General features: G+C 39.8%; 1 protein-coding gene across 4 annotated transcripts in view; it reads right to left on the reverse strand.

The window, feature by feature from the left end:
- The window catches only part of DYNC1I1 (dynein cytoplasmic 1 intermediate chain 1), a 388,679-nt gene that overhangs the window by 116,231 nt on the left and 249,251 nt on the right, over nt 1-23,197 (reverse strand). For all 4 annotated transcript variants that reach the window (XM_073809695.1, XM_073809697.1, XM_073809694.1 and 1 more), the window contains 4 exons: nt 21,474-21,563; nt 15,097-15,259; nt 13,000-13,099; nt 5,304-5,429 (listed from right to left, as the gene is read on the reverse strand). In XM_073809695.1, coding sequence (XP_073665796.1) covers nt 5,304-5,429; nt 13,000-13,099; nt 15,097-15,259; nt 21,474-21,563 — 479 coding nt within the window. The remainder of the gene's footprint in view (nt 1-5,303; nt 5,430-12,999; nt 13,100-15,096; nt 15,260-21,473; nt 21,564-23,197) is intronic.

A 23,197-nucleotide genomic window follows, 5' to 3' on the forward strand; every position in this document is an offset into this window, starting at 1 on the left:
CAAAGAACTTTCCATTCATTCATCCCTTCTCTTTTCCGACCTCTACGGAGTAACCACTCCTTGCCACATTGAAAAGAAAAGCTTAGAAAATGACTTCTTAAAAAAAAAAAAAAAAAAATCAGTCAAGCCGTAAGGATGTCACCTGTCCTTTAATTTAAAAAGAATCCTCAGGGCTTCCCTGGTGGCGCAGTGGTTGAGTCTGCCTGCCGATGCAGGGGACATGGGTTCGTGCCCCAGTCTGGGAAGATCCCACATGCCGCGGAGCGGCTGGGCCCGTGAGCCATGGCCACTGAGCCTGCGCGTCCGGAGCCTGTGCTCCGCAACAGGAAAGGCCGCAACAGTGAGAGGCCCACGTACCACAAAAAAAAAAAAAAAAAAAAAGAATCCTCAAGTCAAATTCTAACACTTCGCTGGTCATAATATACCTAGGAAAATTCATTTAATTTATATTTTTGTGTCCATAGCTGTTCTGTTCGTTTAGATTATAGCCCACAGTCTGAGCCGGGGGAGGAACAAAAATTGATGGGAGAAGAAATCAAGTTTAATGCAATAAACCTCACAGTTCCACCAGAGACTAGGGGAAGTCTTCTCTCCACGACATGACAACAATGCCTCAACAACTGTCCCAGGGTCACTCAGCAGTGTGGTCAGCTAGGAACAGAGCTGCCAGTCCTGCCTTTCTGTCCACTCCCCTCACCAGCAGCCCACATTCTCTCCCGGGTTCCCATCACTCCTCACAGCAAGGGTGGGGATGATGAGGTCAGCAGGCACTTCACACGAAACCGAGCACTGGATGGCTAACGCTGTAGCTGCAATCTCACCTGTAACCTTTATAGAATCTTAATGAGAAGCGAAGCCACACATGGGGGGAAAAGTCAGCTGAGGATTTTAAACACTGGCACAAATGAGGCTCGTTCACTTCACATTCTGCTTCCCACCCACCCACCCACCCCCCAACCCCGCCCCCCGCCCCCGAAATCAGAAGAGCTGCAGGTCTGTGTCAGTTTCAGGTCATTGTCAGATAATCCTCAAAAAGCCAATGCCAAGAACAAAGAAACCAAATCAGGAAAAAAATAAAAACCTCTGACCAAGCCAAGCCTCTAAATATAGCTTTTCCACTTACCTCAATGCAGATAATTCTAAGATATATATTTCTGATTCTATCCATTGCATTTAAAAGAGAAAGACCACACCAGGGTAAGCAATGCAGGGTGGTCAGACACATAATCTAATGACAGTGTGTGGAAGCCACTACAGAAGACAGCAGGAGCACTGCCAGATGGTGCGGTGGGGCTGAGTGGCTGATTTCTATGCAGAGTTGCCGATGTTTTCCAAGTACGGATGGCTCTCATTGAAATGAAAATAGAAAATGCAGGACCAGAGCCCACACTAAACATTCAGTTTAGTAAAGACAGAAAACTGCCCACGAAAGTGGAAGGTACTTGGCCTTGCTATAGTCTCAGTAGAGAGAGAGGAGCCTTCCTCCTGCAATCTTTTTACCGTTAGGCTAAAAGCCTGTCAGTCTTTGCAAAGGAAAACGGAACTGATAGCTGCGTCTTGTGCGTTTGTTTTCTAGGGCCTGAAACGATGCTTTTCTGAGCCATAGGATTTGTTTGCAACTATACACTTGGCGAAAAATATGAAGAATCAAGAGATCAGCAAGAAATGGCTAGCTAATGTGATCCTTCCAAAATGATAACATCATAAGGCACCCGTAGCTCCTCACCTCCAGTCCTCTTTCTTACTAAGAAAACGAATTTTGAAATTATTGCAACATCATAGGAGAATGTGGCAGCACATTCATTCTACCCAAGTTCAGGGAGATAATGTCTGGAAAGGACCAATTGTAGTAAATAAGCTTCACCAACGAACAGGAAGGATACAAGAAGAAAAGTGATAGGTCAGTGAGCGGCGGTTTTGGTTTTTCTCATGTCTATTTTAGTTCTGTGGGCTCTCCAAATTCCCCCCTGCACTACCATGGTTAGTGCACGGTAACCAAACTGCTCTTACTACTTTTTCCCTCCACCTCACCAACATCCACTAAGTCACCTACATCTTCCCTGGCTGCCTAAGTTATCCCTGCTTTGGCCTCCCAACAGCTCAGTCATACTCGGTATCACGGCACTTTTGTTTTCTTTTGGCAGCCACTGATGTTTACCTGGAGGTGATCCGAACTTCACGGAGATCAACTACAGCAAGGTGTGTCATTATCCCAAAAGAAAGGGCACTGTCCAATGCACGTTGGTCGTGTTCAATGGGGTCTTGAGTCCACTCCTGGAAAAACAACTCTGGGTCTTCTGACCACCACAGAAGCAGATCCCACCAATAAGTGAGCTCAAGGAAATAAGTATGTGTGGGAGGAGGGGTCGGGCGTGGAGGTCTCCACCTCCTCCACGTGAGGTGAAGCGGGAGGGGGAAGGGAGTTGGTAGGAAATTTCTCAAATAGGGTCAGGTGGGAAGGCATCAGAGTAACAAAGGCAAAAAACGCCACTCTAGTTTGGGCCAAAGGGGAAAAAGGAATGATGGCCATACTTCCAAATAAAGAAGCCAACTAGGTTCATCACCTATCATCCCCTTTCTTCATCTCTCCTCTACATTCCAGTGGTTTTCAACTATTGCTGCATCTTCAACTCACTTGGGAGCTTTGTAAAAATGACCAGACTGTGCCCCAGATTAATTAAATCAGAATCTCTGGATGAAACGCAGGCATCAGGAGGTCTTAAAGTCGCCCAGGTGACTGCAATGATCAAGTAAGATGGAAAACACATCTCTGTTCCACTTTTCTCTCTTCACTTCTCCCCAGACCCCCATGCCACACACCTGCGTGGTGTTAACTGGCTGAATTCCTGACTAGTGCAGCAGAAGGCAATACACAGGCTTCAGAGTAAATATGAGCTGACTTCAATCCTGGCTTTGCCATTTACGGGCACCTGCCCGGGTTCATGGCCTCTCTGAGCCACAGTTTCTCACCCGGGGAGTAATGGTAGCTTACCACGATGAATGTAGATTCTTAAAACATGTAAATATGTTTTTTATTTTCAGAGATCAATGTCACAGAGACATTCCCCATGTCCTCAAACTATTGTTTTTTTCTCACCTCTTAGGAAAGCTCCCACTCAAGGTCTAATAATTTCAAAGTTGATCACTCCAGGTATATTTGCTTATTAGCCCAAAATGATCTGAAATCAGTAGGACTTTAGGAGTTGTGAAAGCAATCTCCTGGATTGCTCTGAGGTGAAATCCAGGTATGATGCTTAATTTTATGTGTCAACTTGGCTAGGCTACAGTCCCTAGTTTTTTGGTCAAATACAAGTCTAAATGTTGGTGTGAAGGTATTTCGATGTGATTAACATTTAAATCAGTAGACTGTTCCTTTGCACATGTCACTTAACCCCAAAGTTTAGAAGTATTAGAATTCTCCCCTTTCTCAGTGAGAATGCTAGTAGAGTTTAGAACCCCCAGCTGCTTCTGGTCACCAGATGAAGTGAAGATAATAGTAGGAATCTGGGGAATACAGAGATAGTTTAGTCAGCATCTTTTGTTAGGATATTCAGAGTACTTCTGACTCTAAAAAAAAATCAAGGGTATATCTTCTAAAACACATATATTGGAGCATTTAAGGGGGCAACTAAAAATAAGGTTAAATGCATTTTGGTGAAGCTTTTAGTAAATGATCCCAAAGATACCAGGAGATGAAAGAATGCTCCTTTCAGTCAATACTTGTATTAACCACTGTGTGATAAAACAGATAATTTGAAAATTCCAGTTAATTCCGAAGACTTTTCTAAGTTGCCTCTTCACTCAGCATTATTAGTTCCTACTGACCTGCTGCTGTGCAGTGTTATGGACATTAAGCACATGATCGAATTGTTATTACCACAGGCTACCTTTCGTCAGTTAATATAATAAAATATTTAAATTATGACAAACATTATGTACTTCGACCAAAACAATATAGTGTCACTTCTTAAATTTAAAAAAATTCAATATATGCTTTATACAATACCCAAATAGCTTAAATGGCACTGTTTTTCAAAAAATGTGCTTCTGCTTATCCCATAATCCTTTTAGTATTTTCTTGGTAATTCAGCAAAACTCTTTAAACTGAATAAAATTAGGATTTTGTGCTTCTATGTTTACAGAAAGAGCATATCAGACTGACAAATTTGATAATCTAAAAAAAAAAGAAAGAAAAAACTGTTCTTATTTCAAAGGTTCAAAAAATAAAGGTTATTTACTATGCAGACCAGGACTTCTTGTTTTTAAGATCGCAAATTAGAAAAACATGGTCAGAGTTAGAGGTTACTCAATCAGGTTGAAGCTGGGACTTTTACTCCAGCAGCTCTTGTTCCCCAAATTATACCTGATAATGTTCTAAAGTCTAAACATATTTTAGTTCAAAAAGATACTCAGCTCTTAGATATAAAATGGCACTAAGCTTCCAAATATCAACAGGTTTACCCACCCTCTTCAACTAATGTATCTGTTTTCAGAGTAATCTGCCACTCAGGACCTCTGAATCATAATATTTGAGGAACTGAAACTTTGAGCTAAACCGTTTGTTTGCATTTTCCTGTGCATAATCACAGGAGAGGGGCATTAACAAAGGGGTTGGTGTATTGGCCACTACCAAGGCCTATTATTTCAGCAGAGTCATGGCAATAGGGCAAAGCCGAGTGTGTGCAACTGTGACATAATTTCAGCCTGTATTGTGTTGAATGGAAGAGAAGACCAATGTGTCAGCAGATACAAGCAGTAAAATATCCCAGACTAGTTGCAAACCGGAAACAGTATCTATATTTCTCAACAATTCAAGAAAGATAGTGATAAATCTTACCTTAAACTGGCTACAAAAGTATTATTACCTGTAAAGCAAGATGGTACCCGTAAACTTAAAATTGGCAAAATCCCATTGAACTGCATTTCAGAGAGAGGAGGGAACTTGAAATGGTACTGTTTTGAGGGTGTCCACAAGCGTGGGCAAGCATACGTTCCTGCTAAGCAGAGGAAGTGGTACACCCGGATTTCTTCCTAAGTGCGAGGTCTTTAGAAACTCATCCTCATGGGGGCTGTTTTAAACGGAAAGAAAATGACACACAGTCCCCAACTAGGCTTCTGAACTGTTTGCAGAGGGTTGCCACTTTCCCCAGACATTAGGTTACTGTGGGGGAATTTTCCAAAGTTGTCAACAATTCCATTTTTAAACTCAGTTCTTCCTCTCCACATAAAACAGATGCGAGGCAGCATGAGCTATATTTGGTCTAACAGGAGATACAAGGTTTTTTTACATTGCTGACTCCTACCTGACAGTGGAAGACGTATTCTGGTGTGGTTTTCTTAAACTTCATGTTCCAAACCAAGGCCACTCCATCTGGTTCATGGGGAGCATCTTCGTTGTTGTTGTAGGAAGCGACCATCAGCTCGGGGTACTGGATGGAAGAGGTCACAAGGATGGCTTATGCCAAGATGACAACACAAGGAAGACATTCTTATTCCAACAGACACATGCTATATTACATACTTTCAATGGCACTTTCTTTTTAAGCTGTGGCATACTTAATACCAACCTCACGTCTCAACCCACTGCAAGCTGGTTTCTACTCCCAACAAACGTTCCACGTGTGCTGCCACACTCACTAATGACCACTAAACTGCATGCTCTGCTGGATCTCTCTGGGTCATATGACATTTCGGCTACTCCCTCCTTTCTCCTGTGTTGGCTTCCAAGACATCTTTCTCTCCTGATCTTCTTCCAAACCACTCTTTTCAGTCCCTACAGTTTCTTCTATTACCTATATTCCAAGGGGGGCTGTGTTCTGCCCTTATTTGTCTCTATCGACACACGGTCCCTGGGTGAACTCATCAATAGCTTTAATAAGCATTAATACATTGACAATGTTCAAATCTTTATCTCTAGGCTTGATTTCTCTCTGAGGCGCAGATTTTACAGCTACTGGGGATTTCTCAAGGCTGTCCACAGACACGTCAGATGCAGTGCATAAGAAAGCGAGCTTGCTACCTTCTACAAAAACCTACTGCTCTTTCAACATTCCCTCTTCCGACATTCATCCCTTTAGTGCTTTGCACTGACATTACCTAGCTGTCCAGGCCAGACACTCCACGTTCATTTTTTACTCCTCCCTCTTTCTCATCTTCACACACTGTGTTTCACTACTTCCTCAATGGTAATTCAAATGCATGTTTTCTTTCTATCCTTAAGATCAAAGGGCTCCTAAATGAATTTCTTGTCTGGATGAAAACAGTTTTTTAAATGGCTTCCTGCTTCCAGGCTCGCCATGCCTTACCCTCACCTACTCCACTCTTCATCCTTTGTCAATATGATTTTACAAAACATACATTTGGCTAAGTCACTCCTCTGCTTAAAATACTTCAATGGCTCATCATTACTTTCAAGATAAAATCCAGGTCATATAGGATCCTTCATCCTCTGTTATTTTCTACTTTCTCTGCTTAATCTCTTACAACCTTCCCTCCCTCCTCCCAACCCCACTCTATGACCCAGCCTCACTGGGCTAGTTCTGAGGTTCATAGGTACAGCCTCTGTACCACGAGTCTGATACTCACTCTCATTGGAATGCCTCTTCTGTGTTGGTTACATCATTAACTTATTCGTTAAGACTCGATGCAGGCACCAAGTCCTCCAGACAATCCTATCTAACTATCCACCACCCCTCCTTGCCTCTCAGCAGCTCCCTTAGCAATTACGTGTGTCCCCCTATTAAAGCACCTGTCAAACTGTATTACGGCTTCTCCTGGTCTATGTCTATTACTAGATTGTAAGCTCTTTGAGTATAGGGACTTGTTTTTATTGACCTCTGAATCCAGAGTACAGTAAGTCCTAGCACAATAAACTTGTGCCAAAATCTGTTGAATTACAAATGCTCTTTCTTATGTTAGTAACCCTGTGCTCCGCGGCAAGACCTTATCTTTAATCCTTTGTTGTTAAATAACACCAACAATTAGAAGCTCAAGTAAAAGAAACACAAGTAGTAAAATAACAAAGAGGACTCTACAGTGAGTAGAAATACCTACTCACTGTACATGAACTCTATGCTGAGTGTTATAAATAAACTGAGGCTGAATCTCATGGCAGGTACTCAGGAGTTAGAGTACATTTCATGAAAATGTCATTCCTACCTGGGATTCCCATAAGGCAGCTCCGTTAAAAATAGCATCAGGATTATAGCAGATCATATCAGTCTTTGCTCACAGGTAATTTTTCCCTTCTTTTTCACTACACTGCATATATTTAACATAAGATTGTCTGTATAAATTTGAACATCAACTTTTTTTCTATCAAAAATAATTAAACCTAAGTCTTCTATGTGATTGTAGTCATTCTTTGAGCTCCCTCAACTTAAGAAAGCTGCAGAGAGTTACAACTCGCCAGTTGGTACAGAGAAAGTATAAGCCTACAACGACACACACGTATGTGGCCACCAGGGGAAAGTAATCATTCTTTATTAGAAAACACTCCTCAGCGGATGAATCAAAGGCCTGTTAAGAAAGGCCTTTGATTCGAAGCCCATTCAAAGAAACTAACATCCAGATAAACACAGAAGTCTCCAGACTGCCCATCTGAAGTTTAACTATGTCACATGTGAAAAGGCAACTCTATAAACATCAACACCACTACCACAGTGGCCAATGGACAGCCAGATGTGTCTGGAATAATATCCCACAGCTTCACATCTGGGTCTCATCGCTGGCTCCCACTTGCAGTTCTTCTTTTTTCATTAAAAAAATATTTTACATTATTGGGTTTAAAACTCCTTTAGAAAACAGGGAGAATTTCTGTAAAATACCAGTGAAATGCTTTTGGTGAAATATCTATAACTAGGATCAAAAGGCCTAAAGATACTGATTAACTCTTATCTCTTGAAAGTGTTTGTGATTTCAAAGTCTCCTCTAGTATGTTTGTTTGAACATGACTAATCATATTTTCTTATTTTCCAATAAAAAGTAGTAAATCTCTGCACGATTATTTAAACTTTAAAGGTTAAAATTATTACCTTAAAGGGAATATTACCTACTAGGAAGTTTGTGATTACTCACGGGGCTGAATTATCTAATATTTAACCTAGGAGAATTTTACCCGGAAATTACCAGATCTGCTCTCAAGCTGCTTTTTCTTATAAAGAAATAAAATCTGACATTTATTGGCGAGGAAGGAACCAACATGTTTTAAGTGCCATTATGTGCCAGACACTGGGCTGGGGAACATGTTCACTCATTTGATCCTTACAATTCTCTAAAGTAAGCAATGGTTTTCCCACTTCTACAGACAAAGAAGCCAAGGGTCCCTGGGTAAGGAACTTGTTCCAAGTTAAGTTGCTAATAAATGATAAAGTGAGACCCTGCTTGAAGTCTATTTGGTTTCAAAGACCATGTCCCTTCCAGCCCACTGTGGCATGCGTCAAGTGCCCCCTCCCCCCATGCATATGAGAGGCACTGGTGCCAGGTAAAATGGGGGACATGAATTTCAACAGTAACATGCTTTGCTTTATAGGAGCTCATCACTTAGCAGAGGGAGGTGAGACACATGTATGAATAACTACAACACAAATATAAAAGCAGAACATGCTAAGATGGAGATACAAAAGGAGTTCTATCAAAGCACAGAGGAGAAAATAACTACTTTAGTTGGAATGGGGTATGGTAGGGAGAGATATTGGAAAGGACTTCTGAGAAGAAATGAGACTTGACTGGGCCCTGTTAAATGGCTAGGTGATTAGGAGAGAAGTGAGAGGAGAGTACAGACGAGGGTAAATATTGTATAGTCAGGTAAATATTGATGCAGGAAATCTCTCTTGGGTGTCTGCCTGGTTCACAGTGATTCTCCCAATCTTTGGAGATTACCTCAATACACAGGTGTCTAACTTCCCAGGGCCAATTAATTCATTGCAGGGTTCATACCTGACCCAGCTGGGGCAATCACATTCTCTAGCTTGGCTACTGTAACTTTTGAGCTGAGACACAGAACCCATGGGCTGGCAAGTGAGTCAGCTTATGACAGCATCTTATTGGTGGAGCCTCTCGAGCTGCCCAGATTTATACTCCTGAGCCCCCGTTCTTCATCTCTTCCGTGGATTCCCTGAGCACCCTAGCAGCTCTCGAATAAATTTCCCTTCTTCCTGAAGGTAGCCAGGGGTAAAGTTTTCTTGACTAATGCAGTGGAGAACATATTCAGGAGACAGTAGGTTGTAGCACCTGGCTGGGAGGCAGGTGATACGAAGAGATGAAAAAGATACAAGGGCTGCAGATGCCTCAGGGCATCCTCACAGAAGTCACCGAGTACAGGCTAATGATTTTAGACTTCACTCTGGGAGACATACTCTGCAACTACTAATAGTACTAATTCTACTACTACTTTAACATTTATTGAGTATTTTTTATATACTAGACAGTTTTAAAACTCGAAGTGTTTTAAATACATTTACTCATTTAATACAATAAGCATGTGAGCTAGGTATGATTATCATTTTATGAGTGAGGAAACTTAAGCCAAAAAAAGTCAGGTAATTTGCTCAAGGTGACACTGAGAGCAAATAAGTAATCTTCACAAATAGTAAACTGGAAAAGTACTTACAATGACGCAACAGTGTAGAGAATTGAGGCAGGGAGACCAGTTAGGAAGCTATTTCCTAATATAAGCACAAAGTGGAGGCCATGACATAAAGTAGGTATCAACTCCACATGTAAGTGGATTTGAATTGATCGCAGTGGGGGTCTTTTTGCTACCGTAAATTTGATTGGGTTTTGCAATTAAATGAGTTATCAAAAATTACTTGAAGAGGGATGGGGGAGGAATGGAGTAGGAAGTTGGGGTTAGCAGATGTAAGCTATTATATAGAGAGTGGATAAACACCAAAGTTCTACTGTATAGCACAGGAAACTATATTCGATATCCTATGATAAACCATAATGAAAGAGAATATAAAAAGAATGTATATATATGCATAACTGAATCACTTTGCTGTACAGCAGAAATTAACACAACATTGTAAATCAACTTTACTTCAATTAAAAAAAAAAATGACTTGGCTTTGTATCTTGGATGACTCCAAGGTTAGAGGATGCAACTTACATATGAGAGGAATATACATGGTGGGAGTGAGATCGTAAGTCTGGTTTTGTATATGTCTGCCAAATCTGTCATGTGATATGTGGATAGTATTATTGACCCCCTGTGCTAAACAATATTCAGTGAATAGCAAAGTTGACATAATTCCCCAAGCACCCAAATGTCTTCCAAGGAATAATGTTTGGTGGATATTTTGCAAATATCGCAAAGTTAAAGTGTTCTTGTTTAAGAAGTACAAGAGGTCACAGCAAAGCTATGCAGGAATCTTACCGTTTCTTCCTTTTTTCCCCTCTGTTCCATTCTGTTCCACTCATAATCATCCTAAGCATACACGCCTCTACTAGACGCTAAGACTATGCCTCTATCCTTTTCTTCTTTCTTAATATCATTGGATTGCATGTAGATTCACTCAGAAAGTCTCTTCATTCCATACGTATGTCAACCTGGTCCTCTGAACCCCAAAATTGTTATGACGTAAGGGCTCTAATTCCTGTTTCTTATGCTCCAAAGAAAATACATTTTTCAGAAATGCAAACCCCTTCCCCACAGTGTAGATGGCAGGTTACACAAAAATGGGGAAAAACAGATGCAGTCTCTCTATGGAGGAGTTTCTGCCCTTTCCAGTTTCACCTCCTGCAACAAAAACGACACACAAGATCCTGTGTGGAAACAAACCTATCCACAGGCAATAGGGCCCACCACACGCTGAGGCCAGGCAGGGACCAGCCCCACGGTGAGCCCCCTGCTGCCTCCTCAGGGAGAGTTATCAGTGAAACCTGCCTTTGAGGAATGTGTCAGATAAGGTTCCTGTGTAATTTCCAGACTCTGAACGAGTGAACAAGCCGAGCTAAATGTCTCCTCAGCCATGGAATCTGCTTTCTGCACACACACCCGCGCGTGCTCACAGAGCACCCACGCACTGGCGGGAAGTGGCTGGGCACACCCTGCCTGTATTAGCCTCTGCACGACCATGCCCCGCGTGCTCTCTCATTTGGATGTAAAAAGAGATTCAAGGGGAGAGATCACTTGCCCACTTTGTGGCTGCTGACAGTCTGGTTGCAGGGATTTACATTCCTCTTCAGTGTTCCTGTTCTCAGCATGACTAAATGGGGCTCTTCACATCACCTGCTTTACTGCTCTGCCTAGAACACACTCTTCTCCCCTCCATTTGTCTAATCCCAGTCTTCTAAGATGCCCTGTCCAACCAGAGACAGACTCCAACCTCCACTGAATCCGGAAAGCACTTGCTCTCCGCCCTACGTCACTCAGCCCTTAGAACCTCTTTTGGTTTCAGATTCATAAGTCCTTTGTGGGAGGCACTGGTAAAGAGCATATGCCTGGAAGTGCTGAAAGACTTGGGTTCAAAGCCCTGCTGTACCACATCCTAGCTGAGTGACAGTTAGTAAGATACTTAGTTGCTCTGAGCCTCAATTTCTTCAGCTATAAAATTAAAATAGTAACAGTGGCTGCCTCACTTGATGTTGTGAGGGTGAAATAAGACAATGCCTCCAGAGCAGCTGGCACAGTGCTTAGTATATAAGAAACACAAATTAAAAGCTAGCCATGATAATTATTCCCAATAAAAGCATAGACTATAAGAAAACAGAAACTGCACTGTGTATAAATGCCCAGTACTTATCATCCCTATTTCCCTCATTGCTATTATGTCATTGTCATTACAGGAGGGGACGCAGCATGGTGATCAAGAATGTGAGCTCAGGAGTCAGACCACCTGAGTTCATATTCCGACCCCACCACAATTAGGCTGTGTGCCTTTATGTGCATTATTTAACTACTCAGTGCTGGGTAAATTATACACTAATTGAGTAGGCCATTCAATTGGCTTTTGGTAAATCTGCCTGCTTTCACTATGAATGCTACGCGAGGGAGTTTAGATTTTTTTTTTTTCTTGCAGGCAATAGGGAGTTTTAATCCAGGGAGTGAAGTGATCAGATTTGCATTTGTAGAAATATTATTTGGCTAGATGTCTACAGGGAAAACTATAGGTGGACAAGTTTGGATGTAGAAAGAACACAAGAAGGTTAGCAATACTACAGGTGTAAGATGATGAATATATGAGCGGCGAAACGGACAGTCTTGGTGACAGACCGGGTCTAGGAGATAAGGGAGAGAAAGTTTCTATAATGACGAAAGTTTTGCTTTAGGTCCTTGGGTATATTGTGATGGCTTTAACATAGAATAGAGGAAGCAAAAAAGGATTTCAGACATGTGGAAATAATGAGTTAGTGATTAGTTTGAGATTCTATGGGACACCTGAATGGATCTGTCTGGTGTGTAAAGTGGAATTCAGGAGGGAGATTGGGTGGGGGATAGAAAAAGGCTGCCCACGTGGTGGTTGAATCCATAGCAGTGGAAGAGATCTCCCACAGAGAGCATGTCGAGAAGCGTAAAGGTTGAGGGCATGACCACGAGGACCACGAGGGTAGGAGAGGAAAAAGAAGTCTTGGAGGAGTTCGAGAACTGAAAGAGAGTCGAGTTGTGGAACTCAGTGGAAGGATAATATTTTTAGAAGTATGGGGAAGTCAACAAAGCTGGATGACAAAGAGAGGTCAGGGCAGATTAAGGCTTAAAAATATTCACATGGATTTGACAAGTAGCAAATCATTGGTGACCTTAGTGAGAGCAGTCTCATGGACAGAATGGCCTGGCTCTTCGTCTGGTCCCTAGTAAGTACTCAATGTGTATGAATAATAGAGTGCAAATTTTAAACTGAAACTTCAGTAACATGAGAAAGCAAACCAACAGGCACAGAAAAAAATTGCAAGTTAGTGAACACATCCAAAATAGTGGAGCAATTCTCTCTTATTTTTTTTAAAATACAAATGCCATGAGAACACAAGTCCAGTTTGTCCCATCCCAGCAACAATTCTTACCTGGAGAGACCAGTCCATACAAGTGACTACTCGGTGCTTGGACCAATGCTCATCGTAGAACTGACGATTGAAAGAAAGGTTGGCTCCAGCCTGGACATCCCTAGGAGGGTTTAAACATCAAAGACAAATATGATGCTTCAAAACGGGGCTTTATCTCTAGTGCTCATACTGAAAGAATGAAATGGCAAGAGCATGGCGCACAATACTCTCTAAAGCCAAAGCATCGATCTAGACAGCAAACTCTGATCATAAATAAACTAAAGGTGATCTCCTTTCTGCAAAGCCCTCTCTAACCTGGCCCAGAAAAGGTTCCCACATGTTGTTCCAAGCCTGGTGTGAAATGTCAGATTTGTTTCAGGTTCCTATCTTGAGCAGTTCTAAAGCATTCTCCTCCCCCTAACAAGCTCTGCCTTGAATCAGAGTTTACAAGAAATTCCCCAGCTCGCAAGGAAGCGCAGCACATTTGGAGAGTCTTTGGTATCTATATCACCTTATCTGGCCTTAGACCAGAAATGATATGCATGTTTCTCTTTACCTGTAATTTCTGATTGAAGGTGGCAGTTGCCTCCTTGCTCAATAGCAAGTGAAAAGTTCCACCGTGAGACAGGCCTGCCGGGGAGTGAGGGATTCACCAAACACCTTAGATACTTAACATAGACCAAAACATCACCTGGGTGGAGGAAGATTACACTTTGGCTACTGTTTACCTGCCTGATATTCAACTGGCTGCAAAACCTCCTCTGAAGAACTCTGCACTGGTCGTGCATTCGCTCCACAAGACCGAGTGTTTAAATTGAGTCATACTTGTTCTGTGTCAGCATCTATGGGATCTGCATAAAAAGCTGCCTATACTCCTTGGGCTTCAGTTCAGGAATTCTTCCACACTCACCCTTTTTTTCTGTTCATTTGCTTCATTCCATTGCTTTGCACCCTGTATCACTTGTCCTATATAGTTCTTGTTCAGACTGGGTGACTTGACCTCAGATTAGGTACTTGGGCTCCAAGCAGCTGACTTATCATGACTTTTTTCCCCCCTGCTAACCTTTCCTCAGCTCCACCACTGCAAACTCAGGCAAGAGGTACGTGCACCCAAATATCTGCCAGGAACCCAGTATAACGCTGTGCCAGACACCCAGAGGGAAAGAGGACTCAGAAAACTAACTGAGCCATAGAGTAATGGCTTTTTAAAAGAAAACAAATAGAACACATATATTCCAAATATTATTCTCTTTGATGGAGTCTAACGATGCTGTCGACTGTTTAGAACATTTTTAGAACTCCCTTTTGAAACTGTTTTCAGAGCCACGGTTACATTGCCTTGAGCATCTTGAACGATGACAGGTTGGCCTTTGACAATGTATTTGAATTTTAGAAGTAGTAAAATGTCAGGTCTAATGAAAAAGGCAGGTAACCTCATCTTTTCATGTTGTTCTTGGCCAAAAGAAATTGGTGGCTAAAAACCAGCTCTATCTCTCACAGAGCTCATAAAGCGCCTCCAATTATCCACACGAAGATGGCTGACAGCCCCTGCCGAACGTAACACATATGCTGCAGTCACGGGGCAAGTCATTTGGGGCCATTTACTTCTAATGGTTAGTTGAAAGTAAATGGCACTTGTATTTCCTAAAAGGCATATACACATAATCTTATGGCATCAAAAGAGGAAAGAGTTGCCAGTCTCTGTTTGCTGTCTCCCACATCAGTTAAGGTCTCCCATATCTCATGTTTATTTTCTTCGGCTTCCTGTTTGCTTAGACATCAAAAATAGATCTACGGGATATAACACAAATCTCCTTTTGCTGCTTATGTTTTCTCAGAGGACAATGTACATGACTCTGCCAGTCTCTATCACCTGGGCTGTTCCCCAGATATCAAGTTCAAAAGCATTTCATGGAAGCACATGATAATTACAAGGAAACTCTAAGCCAGAAGTCATAACCAAAGCCCTTAGTCGAAGCTGTTCAGCAAGATCAGCTCTGGAATTTCATACTCCTCTGATTTGTTAGGCTTGGAACTTGCCTACTCAAAACATAAGTGAATTTAGAATCAACAGAGAACTTATCACAGTATTTTTTTAAATGCACACAAGAAACTAACCCATCTTTTTCCTCTAACTCTCGACCACTATAGTCAAAGAAGATATCGGAGTCTTCTGCCAGCGCTCTTTCAATTACCCGTATTGTCCGATCAAAAAAGATGAGAAATTCCTCTGAGTGAAGGATCTGCTGTTTTTCTTCCTCTGTCAGCTCCCTTGGAGGAGCTATTTATGTAAAAGAGATTGTTGGGAAAGAAAAAAAAAAAGGGATAATTAAAACATTTCAAGAGGAATCCAACTCTTGAAAGGCATTGCTTATCAAAAGAGTGATAAGACACAGTGAAATAAACCATTGTTAATATTAATTCTAAATTACTCTTAAATTCACATCAAAGGTTTTTGCAGATGTCTTCACTGACAATTTTACAAAAAGATTTCATATCTGGACTAATTACTATTTTGAAGAGTTGAAAAATATTACAAATGAAAATGATTGGTGTGTTTTAACAATGAGTTCTGAACATTATTTTCTTTAGAACTGAACTTGAAAAACAGCTCAAATAGTACATAATAGAGAAATCTATAAAACAATGTATATCAGATTGTACAGCTGCGCATACCAAACAATTAAGAACTATCTATAATGATCTAGATAGCACCTTTCCTCTTTCTGCTGATAAATTCATTTTATTTTAGATAGTTACTTGATAAGGCTGATTGACTGTTACATAGATTCTCCTCAAAAACTGAAACATGTCCTTCCACACGCACCTTTACCCAAGATATCTTCTGCTTTTAAACAAACACATGGAACAAATAAATGCTATAAGACACCTCATAATTGTTATTATGCCTTACTTTTCCAGCATGATTAAGCTTATAAGACTAAATTTGAAGATACAAAATAAGGCAAAGAGAGATTAAGTAACTAGCAATATGTCATAGTGTCTGAAAGTCAGCTCACCTCAGAGTCACGATTAGGTTATATAAACTGTTCCTTCAGTAGCAGGGTTTACATAAAACTATAGAGGAAGGATTAGGAACTCCCCCAGAGTGAGAAATCCCTAAGGGCAGAAACTGTCAGCTGAACCTTTGTGGTTCTTCAGGAACCCCAGTTCAACTTTTGTGCAGAGAGACTTCAATAAATGTTTGATCAATTACCCTTCCAGTAGGACCAGAAGCTCCTGGAGTTTAAGCTACAAGAGGAGGGTAGTGCATTAAAACCATAGGGGTCCCTGGTGGAATGACTCACCCACAGGATTTCCTAAACACTTCCACAACCACCCTCATAACCAGGACCGATTTCTACCTGGCCACATGGTCAGAGGAATGAATCATTTAGGTATAGCCACCTATAGCATAATGTTTTATGGAAGTGTTATTTGATTTGATTAATGGTATCTTGAAGCCACTGTCCTGAGAAATCTGAACCGTCAAGAAGCCCTCCTGCAGAGCCATGGAAGTAGATCTCAAGCTTTTAATGTTCACAATGTCTCTCCCCTTCTGGCCTCCCCTCCCCTGCCCCAGACTGAAAGGCAGAGAGGTCTGGAAAGACTCCAGGGTCTGTATTTGTACAAGAAATTAGAATGATTACGACGTAGTTGATTCACACCTTGAGAAGTGGAAAAACATGATTCATCCACTACAGCAGAAGATTATCTCCAAATACAGCTCACCCCGGTGTTTCTAGCAGCCCTAAATATAGCCGGAAATATTTCTTTGTTGCTGAAGTTTCCAGAGCCCTAAATGTGCCCATGTGTATTGGAACTCTCCAAAAACCTCCATCAACATCTGCTGAGCAATGCTGCACAGACACTAGTTTGAGAAATGGTGAAGTGGGCAATGTGTAAACTGTAAATAACAAGAACTCTACAAAACCAACCTGGAATCCAAGAGTTACTCCGCCATTTGCTAGCTTGGATTCTTTTATCAATGAAAGCTCTCTAAGCCGCAGTGTTATCCATAAAATGAGGCAATGATACCTAAACTTTAAGTCTGGTTTAAGACTTAAATATACTGACAAATAGTTCAGCATTCAATAATTAGCAGTTATATATGACTAGTCTACTTTCTAAAACACCCATAAATTAGGCATTTGAATTTTTTCACCCTGATATAAGTTCAAGAAAACAGTAAAACTACTAAATGTAACTAGGTAAAGGGGAAAACGCTAGGGTCCTTTTGTTTTGGTCAGTACTGTTATATAAATAAATAAACTTCACTAAACAAGGATGCTACAGGACCAAGAAGAATGTCTTACTTTAAAACCTTCACTCGGCTTTTGTCACTGCTGATGTATGACTTGAGACACACTTGAAATTAAGCAGAGAAATAGGAATTTTTTCCCTTTATTCCTGTTTTTACATTTTAAAAATACCTATTCTATTCTCTGTTTATCTTTTTGAGCTACTTGTATTCCACCTGTATATTTCCTTACAGGTCCATTACCTTGAATAAAAAACAGTTCCTGTGTAATTTTCTGTAATCTTTTTCTTCCCTGTAGCTTACTGTCATTTTGATCTCAGCTTTCAAGACATACAACTTCTTCTCTAAGAGAAACATAAATGGCTGATCAAAGCGTATTTGCAGAGGCCAAGTTCAGGTAAGTGAAGCAGTAGCGTCTCCAGATATTATGTTTGGCAATACAATATTTGGCTTGAAATTAAATTGCTACTGAAGCAAAACAACATATTTTATATTAAGCTTTGATGTCTAACAGGGATCAAATGACATGATTTGTTAGCACAAAATAATAAGATGCATGTGCAGATGAGTACTTTTTAAAAGTCATAAACAATATTCAACTTAGGAGTTAAACAGAGCTATAGTTATTTTCGCTAAAACCCCAAACCTCTCATATTTAAAAGTCTTTAAATTGATGTGTTATTACAATGTAATGAAAACATAATGGAGTATCCAGGAACCACAACCAAAATCTGTATTTGGAGGTAAAACCTCTGCAGACATCATATTTCATGAAAAAAAAATTAGTTGATTAATGGAGTCCACAAAATTTAAAATATAAGCATAAACAATTAAAATCAGAATTGTATTACCCCAAATTCTCCCTAAAATCTCTGTTTCTTCAGCTTTTCCCTATCCCTGGAACCTAAAGAATTATTTTCAACATCTTCTCTGCATAAAAAGGTAGGAAGTAATTTAACAGCAACAGGCCTAACAGTGCAAAACAAGGGCAATGATAATGTTTGATTTTTCTTACAAGTTAAGCAGAAATTGCTATTATAGCAGGTTTGTTGTTTGTTTTTGCAACATGGAGTATTTCTGCCAAGAGCTAACAATATTTTATGCATTTAAAGTGACCTTTTTTAAGAAATAAAGATTCTTCAGGAAAAGTAGTACACATGGATATGACTTACATATGAGCCAATGACAGCACAATTTTCAAACTTACCAAAATTTACCTGAACAGTTATATTTAGCTTGAATAAGAAGTACGAAAACAATGTACTAGAGTCATGAAACTCAAAGTTTAGAGAACTGCCTAATTCTATGAATTCATGGCCTGCAAAATTAAAATCTAGTATGAATTTTATTTTAGGGTCTCCTTTTAATTCTTTTTATTATAGAAATGTTAATTTGTCTTGGTACTGTACATGAAAATACTTTTTTATGTGTCTCTCATGTTGATTCTATCCTATTTGCTATGCTTCTTAAGTTTTCTTATTGACCTGAATGTGTACTTTTTCAATTTCTTTTTGATTTACTCTATTTACTAGACACTATATCTTTTGACTTTTAGAGTTCCTGGATGTTTTTTCTCTGTAAAAATGTAAAGTCTGTAATGGAATCCACAATTTATATTGAGTATCTTACAATCTCATCTTTAGGTCAAAAGTAATTTTTAAAATATCCATTTCAGAAATGTCTTGCCTTGTTTCAATGATATAGCTTTAAATTTCAATATAAAAATTACATCTTTTAAATATTTTTCAAGACTATGTCAAAAAGATTAAAAAATAAATAAGTAAACCCACATAACTTAAATATTCAATCAGATTAAATAGGGACAGTAGCTCTTACTGAATTTTACAGTGAAATCAGTTCAAAAACAAGAGGAAGAAAACGAAACCAAACTAATAAAGAATGATGTCCTTCTCTGAAGTTAATGTGAGGTTTATGAGTTAATGTGCATTTACAAGAGTCACGTTTCCAATTCTGTTGCTTTAAATCTCTAAACATGAAGATACTAGGACACTCACATATAGAAATTTCCTAAAATTTTATTAAAAGCTAAAAGCTACCTGCTGTTTTCCCTACTCTGATGTGGAAAAAAGAGTGAGAAGAGTAATAAATCAAACCCATATTTCTTTACTGTTTAATGCATTTTTGATGTCACATGGGCAAAAATGTCAAAAGCTAGTGAGCACTGATTTTTTTCCCATCTCCCCCTCAGCACTTTTTTTTTTTTTTTAACTCCAAAAAAGGCCAGATTTCTCAAAAATGTGTTCCCTGGTTTGAAACTGTGTATGTCAAGTTTCAGCCCAGAGCAAATGTTTATGGCTAAGTAATAAAGCCCTGAAACTCAGGGTTCCTATGGAAGTGCTGACACAGCCCTGACTACCATGCAGCTGTATGAATGGCGCCACGATTGTATCTGCTAGAGATTCTTTAAAAAGTTTGCAAAATACTGTCTTGCTTTAAAAAAAAAAATAGCCAGAGAGAGTTTGATGCCAACATAAACATGCTTTTAACCCATTATGTGCTAATTTGCAGAAAAGCCATTAATAGAGACTTAAGATGCACGGCGCGGCAGTAACAGGAAATGCGCTTTCAAACTTCTCTTGGACTTTTAACAGGACTTTAATCAATTCCATGAAGCATGAGTGAGAGTTAAAACTGGAGGGTGTTTTTGCTCAGAACTTAAGAAGGAGGTTGCAATGCTTTGCCAGAGAAGAGAATTTGGAGATTGGGGTTGGGGGGCACGAGGGAATCCGTGCCAAGACACACAAAATACACCCTGGCTTCTTATCACCCAGTACATCTTAAGGATATTTTGCAAAAAAAAAAAAAAAAAAAAAAAAAGAGGGTGAGGGTATTTTAGTAAACTTTGACTTATTTTGTCTCTTGCTACACCTGTGTTAATGATATTCTATTCACCAGCTTAAATATATACATGTTCTTAGTAGGAGGTTTAAATGTGAACTTGCTTCAATCAAATCCTTTTAGAATCTCTCAGAAAGAGGAACTTGTGCCCTCTGTGGACGCCACTGTTAAAGGTGCTGAATCTACTGCCTGCCTACAGCCGTACCCTAGAACTTGACAGTAATCCACCTCACTCAATGCCTGGGCAGGTTGAAGTGAGTCCCTATGACCACTCCTACAAAGTCCCCGGGGACAACCATGTGCCATGCACTTCGCCAGAGCCACGGGCAAATCGAAAATTTAAAAATCAAATGAAATTCTAATTAGACTTACGTTGCTCTAAACTTGGGACATTTAGTAGGAAATATGGAAGAATCTTTTTAATCTACACTCCATTCTCATGGACACTCCATTTCTCAATACGAATGACAATCTCAAAATTCTCTTTTTCTCCATAGGCTGAAAATCTCAAAGGGACACAAAATCAGATTTTTAGGGAAACATCAGCTATAGTATTTCTTGCCTTTCCCTTTCTTTTCTTTTTTCATGATTGCTTTCTTGGTTTTTGAAATCCAGTGCTATTACAGGAGGATGGCTTTGTGGGCAAGTGTATAGGCTTTGGAGTCAACTCCAAATCCTGGATCGTGTACTTACACATTATGTATCCATGGGTACATTTTTAAGCCTCCCTTTTCCTATTTCTCTACCTATAAAATAGGGAAAATAATAGTATCTGCTTCAAAAGGATGTTGCAAAGGGTACATATTATCTCTGGAGTGTTAAGGAGAGAGCCAAGTACCTAGTAAGCCCCTAATAAGTACTAGTCATTGTTATCACTGGAGCATGTAAAGGCTGCTCCTTCTGATATGGGCAGAGTGTGGAGGAAAACTTGTAATAGTATAGTTAATAGTGATGATCACGGTTAATGTTTCTCTGTAGATCACAAGAATAAACCTCAGAATTTAGTGACATCCTTTACTGTTATCATTAGGAATATATGATGGCGTGAACTAGATAACATGTCAATTGATAACAAGTGTCTTATTTTACTGCTATTTAGTAATAATTTTACTGGAAATGTGACTGGACTTGTGGATGGTTCGTGTTTTATTTGCTTCTGTCAGTCAAAAAAATAAAGGATTACAGTTTATGTTGCTAAATGTAATGTATTGATCAATCACAGAAAACCTTCCATGCAGGAGGTGTATGTTTAATTTTTACTTACCTCTATAGTCCCTTATGTTGGTTAAAAAGACAGCAATAAAAAAAATAAAAAAAATAAAAAAAAAAAAAGACAGCAATAAAATGATGATGCAATTTAGCTCCCACACCATACCTTCCTTCACCTCCTGTTTTTTGTCTTGATTTTCCAGTTCTGAATCCTGGCCAACTTTAGGTTCTACCATTTCCTCATCATCCTCATCCTCTAGAAAAAAGAAAGAGAAAAATGCATTATATTCTTTCCTTCAAATCAAAGTGTCTGGCTGATGGTGGGAGGTAGGGGCAGAGGGTAAAGTTCCAATCATTTAGGGCGGCTTCTAAGTAAATCAGTCCACGATGAATGCCCAAGACAGACGTTCATGAATACATGAATACATTATCTCCAAAAAGGGCCTCTTTGAAAGTACCCCACGCTTCTGAGAAAACCGCCCCGAGTCGGCACCTGCTACATCCATCTCCAGGCCCTCACCACATGGGATGTCTTGGAATTGCCTCTCTGACCTCTGAAGCTTCTTCGGAGATGGGCCAGGAACAGATCTTAAAATGTTTCCACCTGTAGCACATTCTCCACAGGGGACACCTGCTGTACAGACGACTCATTTCCAATTTCACTCTCACCAAATTAATTTGGTTTTGACCTACAGGAAAGGGTTAAATACAGGTCTGACCCCAGGTCAAATGCCACTGGCAAGTAAACAACCTGGGGTAGGGCCCCAAAAGTCATTGCCATTGGCCTGGAAGAAAGCAACCAACCTGAAATGGCATTTACACATTCAGAGCAGTTCATGCATTAATGTGAATTTAATGAGCACTAACAAACGGTACCAGTCGGCCACCACCACCAGATGTTACAGTGCCCTTCCTGCCCTACGCAAATGTGCTCCTACTCTCTCTCTCCTCCCAAACTGCCTTTCTTGGAGGTCCCTTTCAGTGCAGAGTGCTTGAAATCATCAGTCACAGTGTAGAGGATGGAGGGGCAAGACAAAGTGTCACAAGAAAGTCCAACTTAATGGAATAAAACAGTATAAAAAATTAAAACTTGCTTCCATGGTTTTTAAATACATTACCTTCACTCAAGTACTATATTGATTTCATTGGCTCAAATGGAGTTTAAAAGAAATGACTTCACTTCCTCCACCCCCATCATTCATTCATATATCCATTCATTCAACAAATATTGATATTTATAGATGTTCTATAAGATCCAAAGCTCTATGGAGAGTCCCATTTCCATCACAATAAATCCTGAGATTTATAGTAACTCAAAATTTCAGCTCTAACCACTTAGAGAATGCATTATATATGCATATTTAAATGCCCAAACAAATATGTATAGCCTGAAAAGCAGCTGTAAAAGTTGATTATATTAAGCAAGTGATTTGTAGAAGGAATATCCATTTTAAAAATATGGGTATGTAAATATAGTATTGCAATTTAGATACTGAAATACAGTAATCTACATGCATGTGTGTAGATTGTGGAACCAACATCATTACTTTATAATCACACTAAATACATATTGGAAAGAATGTAAAACACTTTTGAGGAAAACTGTCATTATTATTAACACATTAACACAGTTATTACTAATGCATTATTACTAACACATACCTGTGAGACAAAAATGTGCGCTTAAAATTTTGAAAAGTACACTGTTACCCAGACCTTTAGACAAATAGACCTTTAACGTGTTAAATTATAAATAACACATCTAAATCTTTATATATAAAGATATTTCTGCTATCTTCCCATTAAAAGCCAGCTTGGAAGGTCCTGAACAAAATATTCACCTCGACATGATGTATCTTCCTGACCCAAAGACCTAACACAAAGCCCAGT

The sequence above is a fragment of the Tursiops truncatus genome, chromosome 9, assembly GCF_011762595.2.
Source record: "Tursiops truncatus isolate mTurTru1 chromosome 9, mTurTru1.mat.Y, whole genome shotgun sequence".
Lineage (NCBI taxonomy): Eukaryota > Metazoa > Chordata > Mammalia > Artiodactyla > Delphinidae > Tursiops > Tursiops truncatus.